General features: G+C 39.3%; 1 protein-coding gene across 1 annotated transcript; it reads right to left on the reverse strand.

The window, feature by feature from the left end:
- Window positions 1-201: 201 nt before the first annotated feature.
- Window positions 202-16,848, reverse strand: hs3st2 (heparan sulfate (glucosamine) 3-O-sulfotransferase 2). Its single transcript, XM_077499558.1, has 2 exons — window positions 16,195-16,848; window positions 202-1,289 (listed from the first exon to the last, which is right to left on the reverse strand). The coding sequence occupies exons 1-2, from the start codon at window positions 16,659-16,661 to the stop codon at window positions 671-673; spliced, it is 1,086 nt and encodes a 361-aa protein (XP_077355684.1). The 5' UTR covers window positions 16,662-16,848; the 3' UTR covers window positions 202-670.
- Window positions 16,849-27,115: the final 10,267 nt, after the last annotated feature.

The raw sequence follows: 27,115 nt of genomic DNA on the forward strand, positions 1-27,115 counted from the left end.
CATGGCATGTTCTTTTGTTGGTTTATGTCCGTCGATCGGAGTGAGTGAATACAGACGGTCCCTTTCATTCCGTGTATTTTTGCAAGGCTTTGCGTCATAAATATGCGGAAGTACCCGGCGAAAGGTGAGCATCGTCATCGAATTGAATCAACGATTAACACAAATGCCCAGATCTGTTTATTTTGTCAAACCCCTTCCATAAATATTCCACAGCTTCATATTTTTATTTCATCACTTAATTACACAGTAACTTCCAGTTTTTATGTAGCACATTCAATCCCACAGCATGGTTCATTACTATTCCTGTACAGTGTCTGATTTTAGCATGAGATCATACTCATTTTGTCTACTGTGCATGTTCCTTAAAGTTTTCAGCACTTTAATGGCAATGTATTTTAAATTCTTCCTGCTTGTGCATGACATTAATTTCTGGTTTGTAACTGTTCCTGTAAATACAACTGGATGACCTCATTTTGTCAACTAAAAGATTTCAGTTATTTGAGGAACAATTATTTGTATTTGAAGTAGAACTTGCTTGCTTTGTCGTGACACATTCAGTCCCTGGTTGGTTTGAGCATCACGTCTTTAGATTAGCTCATTTTGTCAAGCAGATAAAATAAAGTTTTAAGGGGTTTCAAGGCAAAGTAATTAGCCAAGTAGAGGTTTCTGTTCAGTCCCACTTGAAGTCCTGTCCGACCGTTTCAAAGAACTTGATGTTAAATGGTCTATAAAACTCCTGCAGCTGCTCGATGACCTCCTGCTCTATTTGTACGTGAGTCCTGCCCTTGGACTTCCCCAAGCAGCGAGGCTGCCCGCTGCTCTCCGGCTTCTTCAGACACGGGAAGCCCTTGGTCCTGTTGAAGTAGAAGTGCTTGTCTGAGATGATCCGCTTGAGTCCCAGGAAGTCCTGAATGCGACCCATCTCGCCCGCCGGGTCCGTGATGAGCCGCTCGCCGCTCACAAAGTGCATCTGCGAGAGGCGGAAGTAGCGCAGCCAGTTCTCCAGGTGCAGGATGTACATGCCGATGCGGATGGCGTTCCAAGAAGTGTCCACGACGCCCTGGCTCCTGTTTTTAAAGGCCAGCTCCTCAAAGGTCGGGATATCGGGCTTCTTCGACAGAGTCTGCGTGTAGTCCGAGATGGCCCTGGTGACGGGGTTGCGCACCACCACGATCAGCTTGGTCTGTTGGGACATACTGGAGATGCGGCGGGGCGCCTCCCTCGTGACAAAGTAGCTAGGGGTCTTCTCCAGCGTGATCTGACTGTCCAGTGTTCGTGGCATGAGCCCCCTTGAGGGGGAAAACAGAATAAAACAAGTTGTTTAGAGAAGTAGTTGTCATATTAGATAATGTAGTCTACCAGTGATTCTTAACCATTGGGCCTGGGCCGCAAGCGCCATCTAGTGAGCCGAGAAGTCATTTCAATTTTGTAACCGTGGGCTGCTTTCAATTGAGGCTTTGTACACATGCAGCAGGGTATTTTTGAAACCAAATATTTCCCCCCCTCCCCATGTAGAAAAAAAATCTGTCCACACTGCCTCTAACCTTGCCAGCAAGCTGAATTTTCGCGGTATTTGTTCACAAATACTACATGACCCATCTTGTACTTCTCCCACTGATTTGTTTGCAACCGACCTTTTTTTTTTTAGGTCGGATCAATCGGGCGTTGTTTAGGGTGGGAGATGCAGCGCTGACAAAACGAGGAAGCGCCAACGCTGGGGGAAATGAACAATCCTAACGCTGCAATTAATTCTGTTCTCGCAGAATTAATCACCATTTCCTTGTTGAATGTTGAACAGCGACAGGCGTTTCGTGCGTTTTTATCCAGTAAAGATGTTTGTGCTTTTTTTTCCCCATAGGACGAGACCAAAGACGAGTTTTATCCGTTGCCGTGATTGGTCATAACAAGCGCGCACAAGATGTCACATTGTCCAATCGGCTCTAAGTATTGTACAGAATATATATATATATATATATATATATATATATATATATATATATATATATATATATATATATATATATATATATATATATATATATATATGTATGTATGTAATCATAGTGAATTTAATTAATTCATTACACATTTAATTAATTAATGACACTTTTATTTAATTATTTAATGGTGTATTTATTTATTTTATGTTGGCACTTTTGGTCCTCCATAATAGTAGACTACAGACCAAGGTATACAGTACAACCCTGTATATTCACCTATCCTTCAATATTCACACACAAAAAAAGAGACTTTGGAAGAACAGTTCTAAGGTTACATTGGATCAACTCTTGTGCCACAACGAATGTGTCTAGGTTTGTAGTCTCGTTTTTACAAAGGCTGTCATAAAGTCGAGCTGGCGCTGTAGTCTTTTTGTCATGAGATGTAAATAGCCAGCACAAACACAACATTGAACTCCTTTGGTAGATTCCAAGTTATGCACTTCGCTATCTGCACTTCATTGTCCATTGGCAGTATTTCTCCATTCTCCATCACCTGAATATCTGAATATTCCACCACGTTTGGTTGTCTCTTCGTTTCCGAAAAATCAGAGCACAGAAGTCCCTAACACGATATTATCCTGGCTATCAGCTCATCCATCTCTTTGTCGAGAGACTAGGACCTTGGCTAGTAACAGGGTCGCAGTGTTATTGTGGGGCTAGGCTTCAGCTTAGCATGTAGCCCGCTCTTGCTGCGTCTCCATCTTGGTTAAGTCAGCTGATGGCTACTTAGTCCACTTGAGCTCAGTGTTTTAGCGGCATATCAGATAATCCTCAGAAATGCTAGAGCTGCTTGTGGGAGGCAAACAAGTTTGCTGATATGCAAAGTTGCTGATAGTAGCCATGTGGTGTTAGTAGTAGCCCGGTGTAGAAGAAAGCTACTGTTTGAGAGGGCCAAAGAAGCTCATTGTGAGCTTTTTCAATGTACTAAAGTACTTCTTTGTCATATTATCTTTGAGCATGTGGTGCACTCATGGCCTGCTTTTATTTTGATAGTCTGACAGTATAGGATAATATATATATATATATATATATATATATATATATATATATATATATATATATATATATATATATATATATATATATATATATATATATATATATATATATATATATATATATATGTTTTACAAAAGTCCATGTAAAGCAAAAAATGTAACAACAATTAACATTTTGAAGTGTATTGAAAAGATTAGGTTAAAAAGGTTCAAATTAAGTTCACCTGTTGTAGTCCATTTTTTAATCATCCTGAAATTTCACCTGAAAGCCAAATAACCCTAACTTTTTTTGAGTAGTATATGTATGATTACAAATATTGAAAGTTGAAATTGAAGTGACAACTTTGTCATACCAGAATGTGTCAACGAATTGTTTTGCCATTTCTTACAGCGCTGTGCTTCAGTGTGGATGATTAAAGATGACATTCCTTCATTATGAGTGTGGGCAGGCTTCGATTAAAAGCTAACCTTTCAAACTCTAGCCATAGGTTACCTCGAAAGTCTCACCGCTATCGATCCGTTTTGCTTTATTCATCCCGAGTCGTCGGAGGACCCCGAACCTCGGGGGCCGAAGAGCAAACAATTAATCTTTCATGAGAACTCCGCCTTCTTCCCCGAGCAATCGACAACTCACGGGCATTTTTCACAGGCTTTGTGCGCACGTTTGTGGTGACGATTGCAACCGTGGCATGGAAGGTGTCGGCTGCAAGCTGTCAAATACACAAAAGGGCTGACAGTGTGAAAGGTCACAGATGGTATGTCTTTAAATAGTACGACACTTGACAAGTTACGGTACTTAGAAACACACACTACATTATTGTACTGCACTGTCTGCATTCCTTTACTTCACACTGTGAACACGAGACAAATGATGTCCATCACAAAGGTTGTATTCAAATGGAAGAGGTATTATGGTATTAAGACCACCGCCAAGGCTATAAACAGTCTTTAACAAGCCGCTGATAATTAAAAAAAAATAAATAAATGGAGGTGGGGGGGATTATAAGCATATTGCCTGTACTACAGTGCACCCCCACATACTCTTTGCTTCAGCAGCCATAGAGTCACCAATTATTTGTAACCCCCGGCCCCCAACACCAACACATTTTCCCAATGCATTCCAATAGGGGTCACATATAAATGCATTTTCACTATTTACAGGCCGGTATGTCTTTTTTTTTTTTTTTGGTACATATTTAAAATATAATTTTTGTCTTAAATCTGGCTAGGAAGTGCATAAGGATGTCCCAATCTGATCACATGATCGCAATTCGGGCCCAATCACGTGGTTGCTGACTCGTTGCTAATTGGACATTGTCTCCAGATCAGTACTCGGATAAATATACGAGGTTATTTTTAGAACTTTTTTTTTTTTAAATTAAATCTGGAGCTGCGCAGTGGCACAGAGTGAAACTTCATTTTTCCACACAGCTTAGCGTGCGGCATGGGGTCACTTTGCCAAACCAACTGACTTTCAAACTAACTAACCCATAGACTGAACAACCAACCAGCCTACAACCATACCAACTTTCTAACTGACAAACAGACCAAACACAGACTGATTGACTGACTGGCTAATTACTTAGAATTTGTCTATGGGCCACTGATTTACAAACTTCTGTAATTGATTAATTGACTGACCAATCCACCAAGTAACCAACTAACTCATTAACAAACCGACAGAAAATCTGACTGAACAAACCACTGGCTGTCCGATCAATGAAGTGACCAACTAACTGACCCACAGACTGTTGAAAGCAACCGCAAACCACACTGACCACCTAACACTAAAAAAGACCTACCTACTGTGAGACAGACAGATTGACTGACTGAAAATGACCTAACCGACTATTCAACTCAAAAATAAAAACTTCTCATCTCTGAATAATTAGCCGCCTCCCCCTTTATTTGCTGTGTGGAAAATCTTCAAACAAATGCGCATCAAAATTGAATGTCTTACTCTTGTCCTTCGTTTAACCATGTCCATTGATCAACAAACTGAATGATTGACACACAACCACCAAAGCAGGCAACAGCCTTTCAATCTAACCAATCTTCATACAAGATTTGTATGCACATGCAAAGGCACAAAAACTAAATAATTACTGAAACTGCATAAGTATTGAGAAGTATCACATATTTTATTAAAAGCTCTGCATAATTATCTTCTTACTACACACACGCACACACACCCACTCACTGAGTTGGCGGTGAATTAAAGTTTAAGTCAAGATGCATTAGCAACTCGGTGGTGACATTTTAATGACTCTGAGAAAATGAACCTGAGTGAGGCGAGGACAATGCGTTCGATACTGTTAACACAATGCTACTGCTCCAAAACACTTGAATGGAGCTGTAATTGCATACTGTGTACTCACCTGCTTGGCTACTTTAATTAGTGGTAAATTGTTAATGAGATATACAAATTTGCATCCAGAATTTTCAATAACTAATAGTGTCCAATGACAGGCGGTTGTTAATAGGGGCATTATTATTTAATAATGCATTATCCATTCACTGTGTGCATTGCATTTAAGTGAGCATTGGACAATCTGTTAGAAAAGACTACATGTTTATCTTACACAATACTGGACACCTCATCGGGTACACAATCTAGTGACTTCTTGTAATTCACTTCTTGGATTGGATACCATTAGACTGTGCAAGTGTACCTAATGTGTCTTGTGAGTGTGAATCCACACTTTAGTGCACTTATGATGTCTTTGACCTTGAAACTTCTGGATGGATGGATGGATGGATGGATGGACCCCCCCCCCTTTGCCATTCTCAAAAAGGGTAAGGGACCAGGACCTGATGGTAAATCGTGATATTCATGGGTATACCCAGCCTACTGCCCGAAGACAGCTGGGATTGACTGATTAACCGTTTGGCATTATTGTGACCCGTTTTGGGCTTTTTGATGGTTCTGACCAAGTCATTTCAAAATAAGATAACGCCCAGGGGTTTTAAATGTACAAATTAAAATGTACAATTTTCAAAGTGTGCAGAAATTCGCAAGTTACTTCATGTTAAAAATTCGATAGCTCTTAATATGAAAAGAACACATTAATTAATCGATGCATTGCTCACCTCTGTCAAGTTTTACCCTTTGTGATATGTACCAATGTGAAACTCTTAACGAGAAGGAACAAACAACAACACGCAGCCTCCGAGAAGGCTCTTCTACAGGTACTTTGGGTCAAGAGCGGAACACATAGTGCCCGCTGCTCCCTCACTTAATGAGCGCTCACTACAAAAGCGACCTCCGAGAGCGCCCGGCGGTTGTGTCGCTCCACGATTTATCTAGCTGCTGCAGCAGCGCGGTGTCTCAGGGTTCACAATCGTTTCCCTTTGGGACACAGCTACACTGTTCTGGAGGAAGATGGCGCCGATGTCTTTTAATTCAAAGTAGCAAGGACTCCCTATTATGCTGTGATACGGTTACAGTGTGCATCTTCACTGGAAATAACAAGCGACTCACACCACAAAAAAATGGTGACTGTGCTTGTTTACCTAATTAGTACACACACTATGTACACCAAAGTATTGGGACACACAAAGCTAAACCACTTTTGCAACTAAAAGTAGTACTCCAATTTATAAGAGTGTGAATGGTGAGATTATCTCCATGGACAAAAATGAAATAAATATATGCTACCTATCCATCTAAGATGATTTACAACTGGACACATTCACATATAAACAACATTTTTGCATATTTGAAATGATATGAAAAGCTCTTCTAGCTTAATGCTATTGCCAATGGTAAATAAATGAATGGGAATACTAACATTAGCTTCGTGAATTATTAGCTGTTGTAATCTCTTGCTTTACAGTGGGTGTGACTAAACATTCTCTTATCCACAGTATGATATCTGGACATGAAATAAGTTGTTAACATTCACAGGCAAATGTTTCAACCATAAATCAAAGAACAAATAAATGTGTTATTAGCTTTCCTGCTGCTATCTGTACTTCTTTAATTTAACCTCTTGTTATTCGAACAAGCTACAGAAATACCAAAAGCACAAAATTAAAATTACTTATTACAAATCCCAGCAGTAAAGTAGCGACACATAACAACAAATGGTCTTCTAATAGACTCAGACCTGACCTTCAGCAATCATATTAAATTCATCACTAAAACAGCCTTTTACCAGCTGAAAAACATATCCAGACTGAAGGACTGCATGCTTCAAGCAGACCAAGAGAAGCTTATCCATGCTTTCATCTCCAGCAGACTAGATTACTGTAACGGTCTTCTGACTGGACTCCCTCAAAAGAACATGAGACAATTGCAGCTCATTCAGAACGCTGCAGCTCGAGTTCTGACCAAAACAAAAAGATCAGAACATATTACTCCAGTACTTAAGGATTTACACTGGCTCCCTGTCAGCTGTAGAATCGATTTTAAAGTTCTGCTACTCGTCTATAAATCACTAAATGGTTTGGGTCCTGAATATATCCAAGAAATGCTGATTGAGTACAAACCCAGCAGGGCTCTGAGATCTACAGACTTGGGCCAACTAGTGGAACCCAGAGTTCGAAGCAAACATGGTGAAGCTGCATTTAGCTATTATGCTGCACACAGTTGGAATAGGCTGCCAACAGAAGTGAAGTCAGCCCCGAGTGTAAATGCTTTCAAATCCAGGTTAAAAACTTTGCTTTTCTCATACCTTTGATTAAGGACTTTTAACCGGCTTTAATTAATCATGTTTTTCTTTTTGCCTTTTTAATTATTATTTTAAACTTTGCTAAATGTTTTTAAAGTTTTCTGAATAATGTTTTAATATTGACAATGTATGTTTTTTGTTTTGTTTTTTGTTTTTAGTAAATTTTGTAACCTACTTTTATTTTCTCTTCGTCCTCTGAATGTTAACTACTGTTTGTTGATGCTAATGTTGTCTTTCCTTGTGTAAAGCACATTGAGTTGCCTTGTGTATGAAATGTGCTATACAAATAAACTTGCCTTGCCTTCTGGTTCAATGTCCGTAGACTCTAAACAGTCCCATTTCTGCATTTTTGTCAGAACGTGCTCTCAGATTTCAGTGTACCACACCTCTCGCTTAAAGTCAGCTAGCATAGACTTCATCTCACCCATGAGTCATGACCCTAGTGAGGAAACACGGTATTTAAAAAATGGCTGGATGAATTTAAATATAATTATTTAATTAAAAATTAATAAATACATTTTAATCAACCAACTTGGGACAGTTAAATTGATGCAACAAATGCTATTCTCAATCAATTAAATAGAGCCACCATATTTTGGCCCACACCGGTTCGAGTTACATTATGGTCATGAAAGCATTGCTGACACATCAAATCCGATGGTGGCTCAAGACTTTTGGCCAGCACTGTGTCGTACAATTCAGTGAATGGCATTCATGTTGCTTGAACAGAAATATCCAAAGTGCATAAATAAATAAATGGGGGGGAAAAAAAACATTCAGGGTGCAGTCTGTGGACCAGCACAAAGGATAAAATCATTTTCAAAAATCAATGAACTCTGAATGAATGGCTGTCACTTCACTAAGCCTTGAACTTAAAAGCGTGCGGTGTAGTCTTCTCACTTCATGTATGCAGCGAGAGCACAGCGAACAATGCGGAGAGTTACAAAACCAGACAGCCAGGCAACCGAGAGTTCAGTTCAGAATGCAGTTGCTGTAAATGATACCGAATCATTGGATTGGAGTGAAACAAGGATTCATAAAGAGGGACTGTAACTGCTGTAGGGGAGACTAATGAAGATTTTCGGGTACCTTAATCACACACAGGGTTGTGGAATCCAGGTCCAGAAAGTAAAAACCCTGAAACAGTTTGGCTTAAGCCACTGGTGTTCTTCTACTTAGGTGGAGACAAGCTGGTTTACCTACAAGTTGAGTAGAAGCAACTGTGGCTAAAGCCAAACTGGTTTGTTTTTTGTGTGTTTTTTTTTAACTTGGTGGTCCTGGATTCCCCAACCCTGATCACACACCTGATATTTCAGTGTCATGTTTTATGGCGAATCATCAAACATCTTTGCCAGGCACTGCTCATAAATAATGACGAAAACTAACATTTTTCCTTTACAGCAACCCATCCAAGGTTCAAATTTGGTAACAATGGTTCAAAAATCTCCATCTCCGGCCCCTGGAAATGAAGCTAAAATGTCCAAACAGAATGGCAGACCTCCTGTGTCTTTTTCACCATGGCTTATTGAGACTTTTTTTTTTCAGACTTTTGTGGATTTTAGACTTTGGACTTTTTGGATTTTAGACTTTTGGATTTTAGACCCCCCCACCCAACTTTTGTGGATTTTAGACTTGAATGTTTCATGGCAAGTAATTATGTTTCTCTACCATACTCCATCCACATACATATTGTATGTAAAAACATTTCATGTTCAGTAATTTAGCATCCATTTTCTTTGTTATGCCCCCAAGAAAGAAGACACTATTTTAAACCCTGCCCCAACTCTCCGCCGCGACTATAAATAGTATCATTTGTCCATGAAATATTTGTATGTACACCTCTGTGGAGGTGCAAATACTCCTTGTGCATTCTACAATGAGTGTTCCACTGCAACCTAATGTAGTGGATGTAGTGGACTGCCTAGACTCAAAGATTGTGATTTCGACCCCAATTCTACTAAATGACTTAACTGGCTTAACTAACTGGAAAGCAGAACAATCTGGTGCAAAAAAAAAATAAAAATGACTGGCAAGGTGACTGTTCACACAACAAGTGTGGGAAAATTGTTAAGTGTTTCATCAAAATGGAAAGAATGGCCTTGGTCTCTTTCTGGACAACAACTATTTGTCTGTTTAAGTAATAATAAAAATCAAGGTTGTCCCGTCTCTTGAGATCTGCAACTGAATAGTCAAATCTGGGGCAAGGTCTTAAGGGATGTCATTGGCTTTCTTTTTTGTCCTGAATCTTTTCTTTAGCTCTGGGGCCAAAAACTGCTGAAGAAGACACAGGTGTCCACGAGGAAGGCACAGGTGTCACATTAGTAACGTCACACTCACACAGGCCGTCCAAATAGAGTTCTCTCCACCATCGGAAACCGGGAAAGGAATCATGCCCCATTTGTCCCAAAATGCCCCGAAAAGCTGACACACCGTGAATGGAATAAAGAAACTAAGCTTGAACGCGGAAGGAAAATGTCCTCAACTTGAGTGATTTCACAGTCTCAGTTGCTGCACCTCGTAAAAAAAAAAAAGAAAGAGGGGAGACAAAAAGGCATCTGCCTTTTTTCTCTTCCTGATATGACAGATAGAACGTCAAGAGCTACTCCATTATTAAAGTATCACTCTAAAATTAGAGCTCTAAAGACGGCCAGTCATGAATCAAATGCAAGACTTTCTTACTGTGGAGGGTTCAGCTCAGATAAAAAGTGATAAAGGCAAGTTGAAAGAAAAAAGAGACTGGTTCTGCTATGCAAAAAAAAATAAAGCGGCATAACACACTTGACCTTGAAACGCTCCTTCATAAAACCGGAGGCCCTTACTATAGAATAACAATTATTCATGCTTTGCAGTGTGGAGGGAAATGACTGACATTTGCTCTCCTTGAGCAATAAGACACTGAATTGAAGCCATTTGAAGAGCTGTCACATTAACAGCCGGCACGAAAAACGAATCAGGCCATCTCCTGATGAGGCTCCGGTGGCCTGAACGGCTCATTCCGCATCAAATCTTAACGGAATTATCAAGTCAAGCTCATAAAATTCAAACAATCGCAATTGCTCAAGTTTTAGTTGACAGCCTCAGTTTTTACCGCAACCTGTTTCGACACCATCTGGAAATCATGGCCAAAATGACCCTAAAATGGTCCCTTCAATTCAAAATGACATATTTCCGGTATCTTTTCATGGGTGGCTTGTTGAGACTTTTCTGAGGGTTTACTGACAATAGACATGCCTACCAATTCTATATTGCAAAGTGAAACTGTTTTTGGCGTCTGAATTTAGTTCCAAATGAAGGGAGGTGTGGGCTAACAGAAATGACTAATTCAAATCAAGATGCGAATACTTCCTGTGTTTTTCGGGCATAGTTTCTTTTTTGTGGGTCCCCTGATAATAGACAGTCCCCCCCAAATTTCATGTTGCTAAGTTAAACTGGCTTTGGGGGCTGAATTTTTAAAAACTATCAGAGGATGCTCCTGATGAAATGACTGCTTCAAACCAAAATGACAGACTTCCTGTGTCTTTTTGGATATGGCGTCTTGAGACCTTTTGGTGGGTCTACTCATGAAAGACATCTCGACCAAATTTCACAGGGTGAGTTCTCAAAATAATGGCACACCACCAAGCCAAGAACTATCAAATTTGTTTCATTCTGATTTCATCTTGACCATCATAAACGGTGATTTTAAGAAGCAGCAGCAACGTTAGGATGCACAGGCTCACAACCGGGTTTACTGTACAGCCTCCGGCAATGTGACAGTCAAGGGTATTTTGAGGTCGAGCCACATATTGACCTGCTTCACCCGCGGCTTGGATGTTGGGCATGTAAAAGGACACCGGAGGAAGAGTTCAGGCAGGTTGTGTCGGTTTATCAATGAGGAAGAAGGAAGTGTTCAAAAGAAATGGTAGTATTGCTGACTGCTGGATTGGCATTATTTTCCCGCTGTCGAGTGATATACAGTACATGTAGGAGCACATTCAAGCATACATGGACTATTTGTTGTAGTCACACTACTAGAGATGGGAACCAATGAGGAACTTACTATGTGATATAGTGATCGTATTACAATACAGCAATGTAGGGATAAGTGATTTACATGGGGCAAAAATGGATTAGGATATCTAACTGTAATATGAGGTGTACAGATGAAATTAGGGATGTAGATAAGGGCAAAATCGTGGTATTAAACCTGCCACAATATCGTTGTCATGTTCACGATATTTAAAAGCAACACATCTGTTAAAAAAAGTCGGGTTGATTTGGCATTTGTGCAGTTCTAGCACCCTCTGGTGGCTATTTCTTTTAGTGCAATTTAATTTTCATTAGGGATGTTTTGAACCTTCTATATTTAAAATCTACGCTAATTGTCAGATGAAGGGGAACGTAATATGCTTGTGAAGCGAGTCAATATGTGGAGGAACTCAATGTGTGCTTATATTAGCAAGAAAGTACAAGTGTTATGAGAGATTGTAGGTGTTTTATATGCTGTTATGTACAAAACCAGTTTGTTTGTTTTTTTTACAATACTTTTAACCTTTTTTAAATGTCGCCAACCACCTCACAATACTGTATCGTGAGCTTCATATTGTGACAATATTGTATCATGATGTTTGGATTTCATTACATCTCTAGATGAAATAGTATGGAAATGTCATATCTCGGACACTAAAAAGAGCAAAAAGTGTAGAAAAGAAATTGTTATAAATACACAAATATTATAAATGATACAGAGAATTTATGAAAATGCACAAACAGTATATGGCAAAATAAAAACAATGGAAACACAATTAGATTTTTGTGCCAAATAATAGACACAAGACAGTAGATTAAAATAAAATCCCACTTAATTACAAACACAAGCATATATATATATATATATATATGTATATATATATATATATATATATATATATATATATATATATATATATATATATATATATATATATATATATATATATATATATATATATATATATATATATATATGAAATCAGATTCTAGAAAGAAAATGGTCATTGAATTGAAGCAAAAAAAATATGTTGCATTAATGGTTTAATTCTTTAAATTCTATTAAATTATGACATTACCGTGAGAATAAGTGGTTCAGATGATGGATAATAATAATATAATAATAATAATAATAATAATAATAATAATAATAATAATAATAATAATAATAATATTATTATTATTATTGTTATTGTTGTTATTATTATTATTATGTATTATACTGTATTTTTGACAATTTTTTTTGTTTTTTCCTAATCAGGCAAATCATTGGAAATTATGATGGTAGATTGACACATATCCCCCTCTGATTATGATTTGTAATGAATTTACTGGGCATTTAACTAATTGTCAGCAATTTGAAGAATGACCACCATGCACTATTCCGTGGACCCTTGCCAGTTATTCAGTTAAGTCTGCTGCAGCCTGTTGCATCAAGCTCACAACGCCAAACTGCAAAACCGTGTCTCCGTCACGCCGCTGCCTCCTCCACCCTAAAAAGATCAAACTACAACTCGGAGACTTTAAAGGGCACCTCTCTCTCAGTTCTATTGATTTCACTTGATTCAGATGCACTTCCTTGAGAAAAAAAAGTGTTCAAAGTTGTGTGAGTCCAGACCGTGGTAACAAATACTCAGAAGGTCCGCGTTAATTGGCTCCGGGAGGCAAGGAGCTCTGGCAGGGGACTCGTCAGAAAAAGCTTGACGAGGACAGAAAGTGAGATGGTTCTCGTTTAAGTGAAGAGAAGTGCACATTACACTCACGGTGATTCTGCATTATTAACCAGGGTGGTGAGCAAAGGTGAAGTTGGTGTAATCAAAGACATGGTGCTCTTATTAGATCGTAATTGGAGTGATTACATCAAATAAGTGGAGGGAATTGTAAAGTAATTTGAATTGATTGGACTGTGTCATAATTGAAGTGAATCAGAATGCATTTAGAGTGGACTGTGTTGAATCCCATTTGGTGTGACTCATAATTGGAGTGAATTATATTTTATTGTTACTGTCGGGAATTATATATTGTGACTGCAGTGAACCATACTGTGATTGAATTGAATTGTACTGTTAAATGGCGTGAACCACTTCATGATTGCAATGAATCAAATCATGATCGAACTGAATCATAACACAACTGGATTGAACCGTAGCGTGATTGACATGAGTGAATCGTATCATATTAATTAGCATAACACACATTGCAACATAATGACAGTTCATTGAATCGTCTTAATTGATTGCATTGTATCGCTGGAGTGCATCTTATCACATTTTAATTGGATTGAGCCAAGTCGTGACGGGAATGAATCTTATCACATCATCATTCAACCATATCATGATTGGAGTAAATCGAATCGTAATTGGGATGAATCAACTTTAATTGTATGGTATTGTTATTGATCATATTGCATAATAATTGTGGTGAACTACATGATCTATGATTGGAGTGAATGTATCATTAAAGTTGTACTGAATCAAATCACGTAACAGTTGTATCGTGATTGTTCGGAATCATATCGCGATTAAAGTGAATCCTACCACAATTGGAGTGGACCATATCGTAACTAGAGTACAGTAGTAGTGGTTTATCGTAAACGGAGTGAATGGTATCGCGATTGCAGTCAACCATGTCGTTATAGACGAGAGTTGTATATAACTGGAGTATAATGTAATTGCAGTGAATCGAGCTGTGATTGATTTGTATTGTCAGTTCATCTGATCCTAAGGTCAAGAATGAAATCAAATTAAAAAAAAATAAGAAATTGTAGTTGAGAGAAAATCAATGGGTGACATATTTGGTCATTGATTATGCAAGTCATTCATCAAACAGAGACGCCGTGAGGGTCTGAAATTAAAGTGTCAATTAAAGTGGATTTGAGTAAAGATGACGCCGTCAAACCACAAACGTGTTACTTGCCCAGCGATTCATTTTGACTCCTGATGGCTGTCATGGAAATCTTTTTGTTTTTTCTTGCATAAACATCACCACTCCAGCCTTTAGCACTTGTCTTGTTCTTGTTGCACTGTGGTGCGTTTTCCAGAAGACTGGCTGGCGCGCACGCTTTCCAGCATCAAACATAATGAAACATGACGCCCAGAATGTTTGAACGCCTTCGTTTGTAGTCTGCACACTCATATTCGCCTGACGTCCTTCATTTGGACTTGTATACTTGCTCGCAAAACACACGAAATTCCTTCAAAGCTGAGAGATATTCTACCTGAGACAAAATTCCAAAAAAAGAAGACAAAAATCCAAAGAAAGAAGTGAGGACTGGGTTGATGGGGGTGGCTTGTGGTATTTCTGTGCATTCTGATTTCCCAGTTTTCCCAAATACATCTTTACAGCAAAGTCACACACTTGATCAGCTGTGCAATGTCACTATAGAGCTGCTAAAGACATTAGCTGATGTTTCACATTTGCTATGGGTCTGGTCTGTCTGTCCATCCATCCATCCATCCATCCATCCATCCATCCATCCATCCATCCATCCATCCATCCATCCATCCATCCATCCATCTATCTATCTATCTATCTATCTATCTATCTATCTATCTATCTATCTATCTATCTATCTATCTATCTATCTATCCATATATCTATGCTCCAATTCCCCTGTGTTCTCGAATGCAGCTTTAATGCTTGTTGTTGGAGTAGACCAAATGAAACATTCCAAATTGTATAACTGGTGGGGCAAGTTCATTTTAGAGATCCCACAGTACATAAAAAGTTGATATTGCGTATTGACTTTCACGGGTTCATCCTGACAAATATTCTGAGCAGCATTCCGTTGTATGTTTCCAATTCCCCAGTTTACTTTAATGCAGCATTGCAATACTTGCTGGACTTCAACAAAATGATGGAAATTGTGAATGAAAATGACGTTTTACATTACTGTGGGTATGCATGTCATTACAAGAGCTTGTCAAAAACAAATTATCAAATGGCACTTCTGCAATTTCCCAATTTTCTCAAATGCTGCATTTCTGCTTTTCTGCAAATTGAACATCATCAGGCGTGTGAGACTTTAAAGTAAACAGCCGAGTAGTACACAGTTGATGTCATTCATACAACTTTATATAACATTGTTCCGCTGCTTAGAGCTATTCAACTGCATAATTTAGGCGTGACTTAGTAGGCTACTGATGTAGTTTTTCTATTATTTATTTTTTCATTGTACTTTTTATTGTAACACGCACTTGGAGTTGCACTCCAATTTCTTTAGAGCCTAGATGTGCAGCATAGAAGAAGAGGCTTTCACTTGGATTGTATTTTATGCTGTTATAGTCGAATGTTCTTCTAATTGCACTTTTAATTGACGTTCACGTGTATATGACGTGACGTCTGCATTTTAATACGCCGACTTTCCAAATAGAAATTTCGGCTAGAAAATGGCCCATTAGCAATTTCCCAGTTTTCCCAAAAGCAGCAAGAGTGTAGAACACAATAGAAGTTATGCAAATACACGATGAATAAAGGACATTGTTTGAAGGCAGAAGTTGACTTTATTTTGCCCACCTGTACCAGTCCAGTCCTCGGTCGTAGTTGCGGTCAAAAAAATGCGGCTCGGTTCCGAGCGCGCGCACATCTGGATGGATCCGAATGAACTCCAGCACCGCCCTGGTTCCTCCTTTCTTCACTCCCACTATCAAGACGCCTGGGAGTTTTTTATTCCCGTACCTTTGCGCCAAACTTGAGTTTCTCACCCAGCGAGACGGAGGAGAGGGAGGAGGAGGAGGAGGAGAGGATCCGGCGGTGCCGGTCTGGGCTGCGGCGGCGGCGCGGACCCCCCGCAGCCGGGCACACTGCTCGGACTGAGCGAGAAGTTTCTTCCCGGCCGCGTTGAGGCTCGGCGGGCATCGGCTCCCCTCGTACGCCCGGCCCGAGATGACGGTGGTGCGGCCGAAGATGATCGTGTAGCACAGGTAAGTGCACGACAGCGAGACGGTCAGCATGAAGGCGGACGAGAGGAACCGCTGTGCCATGTCTCCATGGGGGCTCAAGTTTCTGCACGGCGCTCCATTGGACCCGTTCTCCGACACCTCGTCTTCATCATCACCATTCTCCCCCTCCTCCTTACTGTGCTGCAAACATGTGGTCTACTGGAGTGACCCGTCTTAAAAAGAATCCCAGTAAAAGTGGACGCTCACAGTCCACAAAAGTCCACCTTCCTTCTCCATCGTGGATCTGGAAGTGGTTCTTCTGGTGATGCTCACCCACCTATGATTATAAATAAAAAAAAAAAAAAAAATAAAAAAAAATGACGTCATCACAGGGCTCCTAATTGGCGGGAGTCAAGCATTTCCTATAGTGCAATTTGATCTCTGAAGTCTTCATGTTGTAAGTATAATGACACTGAAACGCTGCTTTTGTTATATAGGCAGGAAAAAAAGATAATAGAAAAAGAAAGTAAAAAAATATATCCTGCTTGTGTAAAAAAAGAAAAAAGTAAAGCTAAAATAGTAAAAGCACCCATTCAAATGCATTTACACACTAAAAAAAAAAATGCTTGCTTGGTTAATTTTCCTGTAACCCATGCACTCACTAGGTAGCTGTGGATTTTGAGCAGAGTGAGTTACTTTTACCCAATCTTGGGTTAATTATTATTAGGGACCAATTGTTGGCTGGCGGATTTATTATCTGCATCATTAAAGAGAGAGAGAGAGAGAGAGAGAGAGAGAGAGAGGCCAATAAGAGATCAAGTTAAAGCTGTGTTAACTTCAGGTAATTAATTTTCATTTATAATAATTTATACTTTATAAGAGATGCTGTTGACCCGGAGAACTCTGCATCTTATTTGTAATTAAAACAAAGAAAAGTGAAAGTTTAACATTTTTGTTATTTTGACATTTTGGACACTTTTACTTGCTGTACAACATTTCTGGAAGCTATTTAACTTGTTTACGTTTTCATTTACCTTTCTAAGATATGCTGATCATCCTGGAGCTTCCAGAACGTTTTGTTAGAATTTTAAAGCAAACATGTTGTGAAGTTAAGAGTTGGAGTTTTCATTTTTGAAAATGTTGACACTAATATTTTCCCTTTTTCTCAAACTGTATTTCATCTTCAAATATTGGTTATCAGCCCCCTTGACGACTAATCGGTATCAGTGTCAGCCCTGGAAAAAAAAAAACCCCATCAGTCTACCTATATTTCGTCCAGCATATTGGATTCAAGATTGGATTTGGGTGGGCAGAAGAGCTGAAGTTTTTTTTTTTTTTTTTTTTTTTTTTTTAAAGTCGTGTACTATGGGCGGTGGATGAGTGATTAGCACGTAAGATCGAGTCCAGGCTTCGGCCTTCCTGGGTGGGGTTTGCATGTTCTCTCCGTGCTTGTGTGGGTTTTCTCCGGGCATTCCGGTTTCCTCGCACATTCCAAAGACACGCATTGCACGTTAATTGGGCACTCTGAATTGTCCCTAGGTGTGCTTGTGAGTGTGAGAGGTTGTTCGTCTGTGTGTGCCCTGCAATTGGCTGGCAACCAGTTTAGGGTGTACCCCGCCTACTGCCTGAAGCCGGCTGGAATAGGCTCCAGCTCCCCCGTGACCCTTGTGAGGAAAAGTGTCTAAGAAAATGGATGGAGTTGTGTACTGAGGTTGCGGTAGTTAGGGTGGCAGCCCAACCACAGAAAATGTGTGGTTGCATCAGGGAAAATGTCTAAAAACTGTAAAAAACAAACAAACAAACAAACAAACTGTCTAAAATATCATGCAAATCACTTCCGCTGGCAACCTCTGACCAAGTTTCTTCTTCTTCTAGAAATTGTTGCCACTCAAACAAAAGAGTTGGGTGAAAAACAACCCAATTATGTGTCAAAAAGGGACCAACCTACTCCAATTTTTCGGTTGTTTTGTACAAAATAAATAAATAAATAAATAAATAAATAAACGTTTTAAAAATTACATGCAACTGACCCAGTTCTTTTTTGACCCATAATTAGGTTGTTTGTGACCCAACTGTTTCTAGGCTTAGTATTGTTTTTAATCACAGCTATATTTAACCTCACATTATGATGAGAATTAAAATTTATTGCATCCAAATTAAAGGTATGTTTTTTCCGTTTCTGTTTGTAAATACAACATTCAAAACTGGCGCTTGAGGAAGCAGCCAACCAGGAACGAGTGTGAAACCAGCCCACCAATCAAGAGCGGGCGTTCGCACAGCGAAATTTGCATATGCCACTGATAGCAGCAGGGATGATATCCTGCCCCAAGTGGAGTTCAAGTATCTTGTGGTCTTGTTCACGAGTGAGGGCAGGATGGAGCGGGAGATTGACAGGCGGATTGGTGCAGCTTCTGCAGTGATGCGGACTCTGTATCGGTCTGTTGTGGTGAAAAAAGATTTACCAGATGATGTATGTTCCAACCCTCACCTATGGTCACGAGCTGTGGGTCGTGACCGAAAGAACAAGACCCCGGATACAAGCGGCTGAGATGAGTTTCCTCCGCAGGGTGTCTGGGCTCCTTAGAGATAGTGTGAAAGGAAAGAAAAACTTTGAGTCTCCGCCCAGAAACGTCCTGGCCAGGTCAAAACAAATTCTTTGGACCATACCTTTAAGTAAAAATGTAATGAAAAACATTTTAAAAAGAAGTTCTAAGATTATTTGCAGATGTATTGTACTTCAAAGTTAAATACAACTGAATTGTACAAATGTACTGTATTAATTGAGACTGAGAATTATTGCACATTTCTTTTTGAGAACACAAAGCTATTTTATTTTGTTTCAGCATTTCTGAGCATGTTCACTTGGAGTTGGTCAAGCTTAAAGTAAAACAAGTCAAGTCAATAATAGAGCTGCGAAAAACAATTAACAGCCGGGGAGACTTGGCGAAGCTGAAGAGCAATTATGTGCATATTGATGAGCGAGTGTTGCTTGAGAGACACTTGCAGCCTGTCTTCACACTTGCTGCCATTTCCCTCTGCATTCAAACACACGCCAGCCTCTTTGTTCTGCTCTTATGCAAATCACGTAGCAGCCGTACTGTACGTCCACTATGCGTATCCAGCCCAAATCCGTCTTGTCGTGCTTGCGTGTGCACCATTTGCGCTGCCACCTAATCGCCAGCTGCTTCCAGAGAATACAGTCCCTTGGTGATTCACAATAAATCAGTCCTCTTTAAATTCAAATCAACCGTCGAGAATCAGCAACCTTGCCAGGCCCCTGTGGAAATGAAGCACCTTCAAGGATATCTCCTAACTTTCTTGCTATTGCGCAGATTATAGGATCTCAACGAGCTGACAGCGTTTTTCTGCACACTCTGCAAAAAAAACCCTGTGACATTATACAACAAAATTATGTGTCGCACCGGAGGCTGCGCTTCTGTACTGTTTCTTCTCCGCCTCGTCTGACAGATGATGAGACTCGAAAATGCGAGTTTACAGTCAAAACGTGTCAACACCCATCCGAGTGTTGTCTGAAGAAACGTAGCTGTCGATTGGCAGCACCCGCTGCTCATCCTTTTCTCAATCTTCCTTACAAATATACAACATGGACGGGAAAAAAAGCTACGGTGTGTAGTTGTTGGGGCATACTAATAATCGGATCTAATTTGAGCCTGATTTTCTACTTCCAATCAAAATCAGCAAAGATTATCTTGTGGTGTGGGCGCCTACAAATATTTGCTCCCCAATCTGTTCAGGAAATGATCATGGCTGCCATTTGTAAACGTTAAAACTGTGGTGAGTGTGGAGGATCATTCTTAAGGAATGATGGAATTGTACTTTTTCCATTGTAAACATGATGATAAAATATCAATGAATTTGTTCTGGCTTAGTGTTTTACTTCTTTCTTGTCCTAATATTAGCAGTATTTGTGTGTGTTTTTTTTATGCTTGTAGGATGGATGGAGTTATAACTATTATGGTCACTAAGAAATGGTCTATGCAGCTTTTTGATGTCCACAGAGTGACACCAAAACAGATCATTTCAAAAGAGGTTTCAAAAAAGTCTTTCAAAAAAAAGTCCCTTCACTGGCAAATTGCAGTTAAAAAGTGCTCCCATAATGGATAATAAGTCATTTTTCTTCGACAAGTTTTTTTTCTTAAATGCACTATTGTGGACATTTATTACACTCCACTGACTCTAAAATTGCCTCATCGAGAAAACCAATTCATCGAGTCCTGACAGAGTTATTTCTCTGTAGCAAAATGCGATGCAGTAACTCAGGACATTATTTAATGAAGAGAGTTTTTCTATCCATCTTCAACGATGTATAAAAAAAATAAAATAAAAAATAAAAAAATGTGGATGATTTAATATGTTCATCTGTGTTCCTTCAGGCCAAACCTGTTTCAAACCTTAAAACAATACACAGGACACGCTGATTCCAAAACGACCAAATGATTTCATTAATGGCAGGCAGAGGTCGTCTGACATTTACGCGACGGGAGAAGACGCAATGGGAGTCGCTTCGCAAATGAACAGCGGCGTGACGGCACGCTGGAGTAAATTAACTTTGAGCTAAATCCTGCAGAGAACACGACGACGTTGCTTTCCTGTAATCACGCAGCTCGTGGGATTAGTTTGAAATTAAGTATTTGTATAAGCCGCTGCTGCCGGTTTGTTGCATGCAGAATCATGTCTGGATCCATTGTCTTGTTATTACCTTATTTTAAAACACACAAAGAGCAAAACCTTGTGAGTGCCAGAACATTATTTTGTCAAAAGTGTGTACCAGCTTGTTAGCAGTACTATTGATGAACCTGTGATAGAGCTGAATAAAACCGTTCAGCTCATCATTGACGGATGCCCACCTTCTGGCGAGTGCTTCCGTATTTTCAGCGAGTGCTTTATGACTCAAAGCCTCAACAAATTACATGGACTGAGCACCGACTGACGCAGGTTTTCATCCATCAATCCGGGTCAATTCAGACGGTCTATCTCAGTCCGCGTGTTTCATGATTGGGCACATGCTAGATGCATGTTGCTGATCTTTTGCTAATTATTTTTTCTTTGTCATCATGGACGAATAAATCAATCCAAACTGAATCTCATATTTGAAGTGCTCGGCCACCATCTTGTAATAGGGGACACCGGGGCTGGTTGTATCACTTTTTATACTTTGATATATTTCTTCACCAGATGAAAGACCAAAGTCTTGGGTATATTTTTTTGTATTCATGTCATTTTCGTACTTTGTGTCAGTGCAGAGTTATAAGCCATCAAATAGGGGGAGTGAACATGTGACATGTTTCCCCACCTATGGGTAAGTTGTCACTAATTTAACTAAATTATCAAAATTATCTTTGTTCTCCTGTTTTGTTTTGTTTGTTTGTTTTTACAGCCAGAGAAATTGTTTCTCATTGATCTTGACAATTTACTATAGCCATTGAGAAAACTTTAACATAAAATATTATGAAATAAATTAAAGTCCTGAGGAACTGCTGACATATACGTCATAGCTCTCAGCCTCAAATGCCTGATTTGCTTCCATTATACTGGAAATTTGATATTAAATTTAATAATAATAATAAAAAAAATTAAAGCATTTTAGTCAATAGATGGATGGTGCATTATGAAACTTAAACTAGTCCAGACATGTGGGCATACTGTAGTTCCAACAACTGGAAAATCAATTTTTATCAATGAAACAAAACCTAGCAAATTAAATTCCTCATTCTTCAGACTCATCATATGAAGAACAATTCTATCATAAGTAAACAGAGTTGCCAGAGGTGCATTTTTCATTTGCCCATTCTTTGCATATGTGACAACAATCCCCAAAATGACTGAGGCAAATTGCCCAAACTACCATGTTGTCTAATACTTACTCTAGTTCAAGGTTAGCTTAAAACAGAGCAGTGACTGAGACGTGACAAGATGCCTGAATCTCTCCTCTATCGAGTCCACATGATTTGCTGCTAGAATTTGTCTATGTACGACGCCTGTTTCAAAATATATGAAGGTAAAAACATTTACTTTGGGTTGTGCAAAACAGATAACTTGCACCCATCTCAGCTCACAATGTGCTATTCTCTTCTCAGACAGTTCACAACCCCTGACCATTTATACGAAGAAAACTAGTATTCCACTTTTTTGTTGCACCCTTGTGGTGGAGAAGAAAATTGCAATGTGACAACTTACCCCTGATACAACTTGCCCCGGTCCCCCTACCCACTACAGGCTATTCATGGCAGGGCTCAGTCCTATCACCTGCAAATACTGGAGGAAATTAAGCAATCAAGTCAATCTTCTGTTATTAAAATCAATTATTTGTGAAAAAGTGTCTGTGAGCAAGTAATTGTGCCCTTGCACCTAGTGTTAATTTTGTCTGACATTCTTAAATTTAGTCTCAGTTTTAGTCCAATTTCAGTCATGCTTGTTAGTTTTTATCACAATTAGTCAACCTCATCTCATTTTTATTTAGTCCATTTTTAGTCAACTAAAAATCTAGAATTTTACTCTTTATTTTAGTCCAAGAAAACTTAATTTTATTCATCTAGTTTTAGTCAACAAAAACTGTCTAGTTTTTAGTCAGGACAACCATTTTACCCCTGTATATTTTTTGTCAGCAGTTTATATTGAACCTTTTCGGATCTAAAACCATTTCACATAATATTTCCTCATCTTTTTGATGAAAAACAACTTCACATACAATTACAGTGGCTACTGTGGCTCCATGCTATGAGCTAGTAAGTTAGCCAGCATGAGTGAGCGGTCGCATTAACATTATAGCTGTTGGATTAATATTAACATATAACTATAATGTACGGTACTTCTTTTTTTTTTTTCTTTTTTTTTAACCTTTCACCGTCAATCCACCTCCTTTCTGTCCCATAAGTTTGTGCTGTCACATGACAATGTCACATACGTCACAGATTAGCAGAGACAAGATTTTACAAAATCACAAAATCATATCATTTTCGTCTCGTTTTTGTTCATGAACTAAAAATGTCCATAGATTTTAGACCAGTTTTTATTAAGTGAAGAACATTTTCCTCTCGTGTTCATTAGTTGACGGAAATGCATTCTGATTTAGTCCCAGTTATTGTTTATTAATGAGGGTTTTAGTCTAGTCTAGTCTAATTTTAGTCAGGTGAAAAATATCCATCCATCCATCCATTTTCTTGACCGCTTATTCCTCACAAGGGTCGCGGGGGCTGCTGGCGCCTATCTCAGCTGGCTCTGGGCAGTAGGCGGGGGACACCCTGGACTGGTTGCCAACCAATCGCAGGGCACACAGAGACGAACAACCATCCACACTCACACGCACACCTAGGGACAATTCGGAGCGCCCAATTAACCTGCCATGCATGTCTTTGGAATGTGGGAGGAGACCGGAGTACCCGGAGAAGACCCACACGGGCACGGGGAGAACATGCAAACTCCACCCAGGAAGGTCCGAGCCTGGACTCGAACCGGAGACCTCAGACCTGGGAAGCGGACGTGCTAACCACTCGACTACCGTGCCGCCCAGGTGAAAAATATGTGTTGACAAAATTATTTTTGTTTAGTTTTTGTTGGCAAACTTAACACTACTTGCACGTTGCAACCCCACTCTCGTGTAAGTCCACAAGTCTATCCTGCTGCCACTGTGGGTTATAATACTAAAACCTACATAAAGAAGTTGGCACTAATAATAATGAGGCCAAATAGTTCTTGTTACTTCTTCTTCTTTTTCTTGTGTATGCAACAAGTACAAAAAGTCAAGCATCCCTCAAAGGCCACAGAAACAGCAGGCTACCCTGCTACCTCACTGTTAACTAATTGCCGCTGACATTTAGCCTGAGCTGTTTAAATCAAAAGCGCTTCTTTCGCATCGCTTACTTTTGTCTCCTCACAATAGGGGGGACATGCCGGGCAAATAGCATCGCTCGCCGCCGTCCGCTGAGCATCTCAATGTCTGGTCCCAAAAGAAAAAAAACACTGCAATTATCCCGCTGTTTGCCTTGACAGCACTTTTCAAATAGTCCCACCCGAGTGAAGGTTAAGGCCCCGCCCTCATCACAAATCTTCAGGTGAAAGGGGTTCTTTGCTCCAACTGCTCTGGACTTCTTAAACAGCTCTCAAGCTCATTAGCAAGCCCTCAGGATGACATCACCTTATCAGGTTATCGATCGCTTGCTTGCGTTGGCTGTGATGCCGAGTAGGATGATCATGCAGTCAACAGAATTCAACATGGAAGTACTGTACATAATGATTTAATTCCTGTAGTTTTTCTTTAGCGCTGCTGTTAATATCAGCTTAATTCATCAGTCTTGCTTCCATTGAGTGAATGTTATAATGTAATGTTATATTGTCTGTTTGTGTTCCTCCAACTTTTGTATTCAAATATCCGCTGCTTAGTGGGTATTGACACCGCAACACAGATGATAATTTTTTTTTAGCCCGTCTGTGATGTCTTCCATTATGTGTTAGCATTAACCTAGCGGACCTTCAAGCAAAATTATGTGGTTGCTTTTCTGGGCAGTTTGTCATTTGGTAACATTTTGCTCCCAGCCATACTGCAGTCAAGATACTACACGTTTCAAAAGTTTGAAAAAAGTTTGCATCTGGATGGGCAATGCTGAGCTGCGAGGAGCGCAGGGACACATTTAGAAACACATTTGTAATGAAGGTTCCTGAATAATTAACATGCTAAGTATGCTGTTCAGATGCTGTGTGATGATGATGATGTGAATCCGCGTAGCAAGCTGGTTTCCACTCAAGGTTAATTACTGGAAAATGTATCCCTTTATTTACCAGATCATTTTACAAAGAGCAGATGATAAATGCAAATCCTGCAAGCCAATCTATTACTGAAGCATGAGAGAGATTTTTTTTAAAAACTTTTTTCTGAAGGGTGCTCTGAATTTTTCCCGCATTCATAATTTACATTTAAATTCTTCCCAGTGCTGCGATATATTCTCATCTCATTTACTGTCACCCGCACCGCCGTAATCCCACGGGAATCAACCATCAATGGATGTTCTTATCTGTGATATGATAGGAGGGGTTGCTTGGCTGTGGCCATAGCAACACAGAATGATGTCTGGAATTTATTTTTATTTTTGTAAGATTGCCGCTTCTCACTGACACATGGTAAGAGCGGTCATACAGTCATATTCTAACAATTTGATCATTCTATTATCATTCACTAATTGCAAAATACAAGAAAAAATGCAAGTAAAAATACAATTGAATCAATATGGTCGCTTGATTTATGGGTGGGCGGTGGTGGCTTGAGCATGAAGCGCCATTCATTTGCAGTGGAAGATCTCTAGATCTGGAGTATTTTTTATTTTATTTATTTTTAAATAGTGTGTATTGGCAGTACGGTTTGTAATGCAATGTGACTTACCTTTTATCTTAAGAATTAAAGCAATTAGATTTCTGTCAACCACACAGGTTGTTTATGATGCCCCCACCGAACATGTCGGAAGGGCCACAGCGGTGGTTGTATGATGTTGCATTTGTATGGAGTGTTATCATGCTGTGAACTGTCTGGTTTATAAGTAATATCACATGATTTCTGATGGACAATCAGCATCAATAAACAAATTATAATATAAAGTGCATTTACACCAATAGAATTGTTTTTTTCTGATTTTTGGGGGTACGATGAAAACATTTGTTTATAATTTAAAAAAAAATGTTTGTTAAAAGGATTATAGTAGTTCTTTTATTAAAATAAAAATGTAACCAATAATTCAACATAATCTAAATATACAGGTATATATTCATTTGCAACTATTTAAATAAATGCATTTCAAATTTAGTGAGCATGGTAAATTAAATGTCACAATGAGTGCAGAATACATTTAATAAATTATTTATAAAACGGAACAAAAGTAAATTAGGATATGAAAAAGTTTGTTTGCTAACAATTTTTTTTACAGGTTAATCTCATAGACCCAAAGCAAGCGTACAATGAAACCATACAAATGTGACAATAAAATGAATGAAAAATTGTTTTTCTCTTTTAATTTCTTAAAGGCAGGATCTTCCGTTTTAACTCAGGAAAATACACTATATAAATACAGGATTTATACCCATCAACTCCTTCTCAGTCTACACCTCTGGGCTTCTGTTAATGTGGGGTGGTGATTTTTTCCGAAACCAAGCCTGTATTTTGCCATTTTGTGTTTGTTTTGTCAACAGCGGGACCTTTCTGTGGACAGAAAGTTCTTTAACCCTCTAGCCAATCGCAGAGTGGGGTGGGGGGTGACGTGTCACGAATTTGTCAGCTGCATGACGTCATTCCCGCGGCAACTTGACAGCACGCACGGATTTTATTTTTTTTTCACTCACTCAAGCTTGTGTGAGTGAGTGAATGAATAAAAAAAAAAAGCTGTCAAGTTGCCGCAGGAGTGACGTCATGCAGCCGACAAATTCGCCTGGCGACAGTGAGTGACACTGTTGTCTAATACTTACTCTAATACTTACTCCCCCCACCCCCCCCCCCCCCCCGCCACCCCCCACTCTGCGCTTGGCTGGAGGGGTAAACAACTGTTTGTCCACAG

Source organism: Festucalex cinctus, chromosome 1 (assembly GCF_051991245.1).
Source record: "Festucalex cinctus isolate MCC-2025b chromosome 1, RoL_Fcin_1.0, whole genome shotgun sequence".
NCBI classification, from domain to species: Eukaryota; Metazoa; Chordata; class Actinopteri; order Syngnathiformes; family Syngnathidae; genus Festucalex; species Festucalex cinctus.

Coding starts and splice junctions, on each gene's coding strand:
- hs3st2 (XM_077499558.1), bottom strand. CDS start 16,661: ATGGCACAGCGGTTCCTCTCGTCCGCCTTCATGCTGACCGTCTCGCTG. Junction 1,290..16,194: donor CGAGGACTGGACTGGTACAG/GTGGGCAAAATA, acceptor TTCCCCCTCAAG/GGGGCTCATGCCACGAACAC.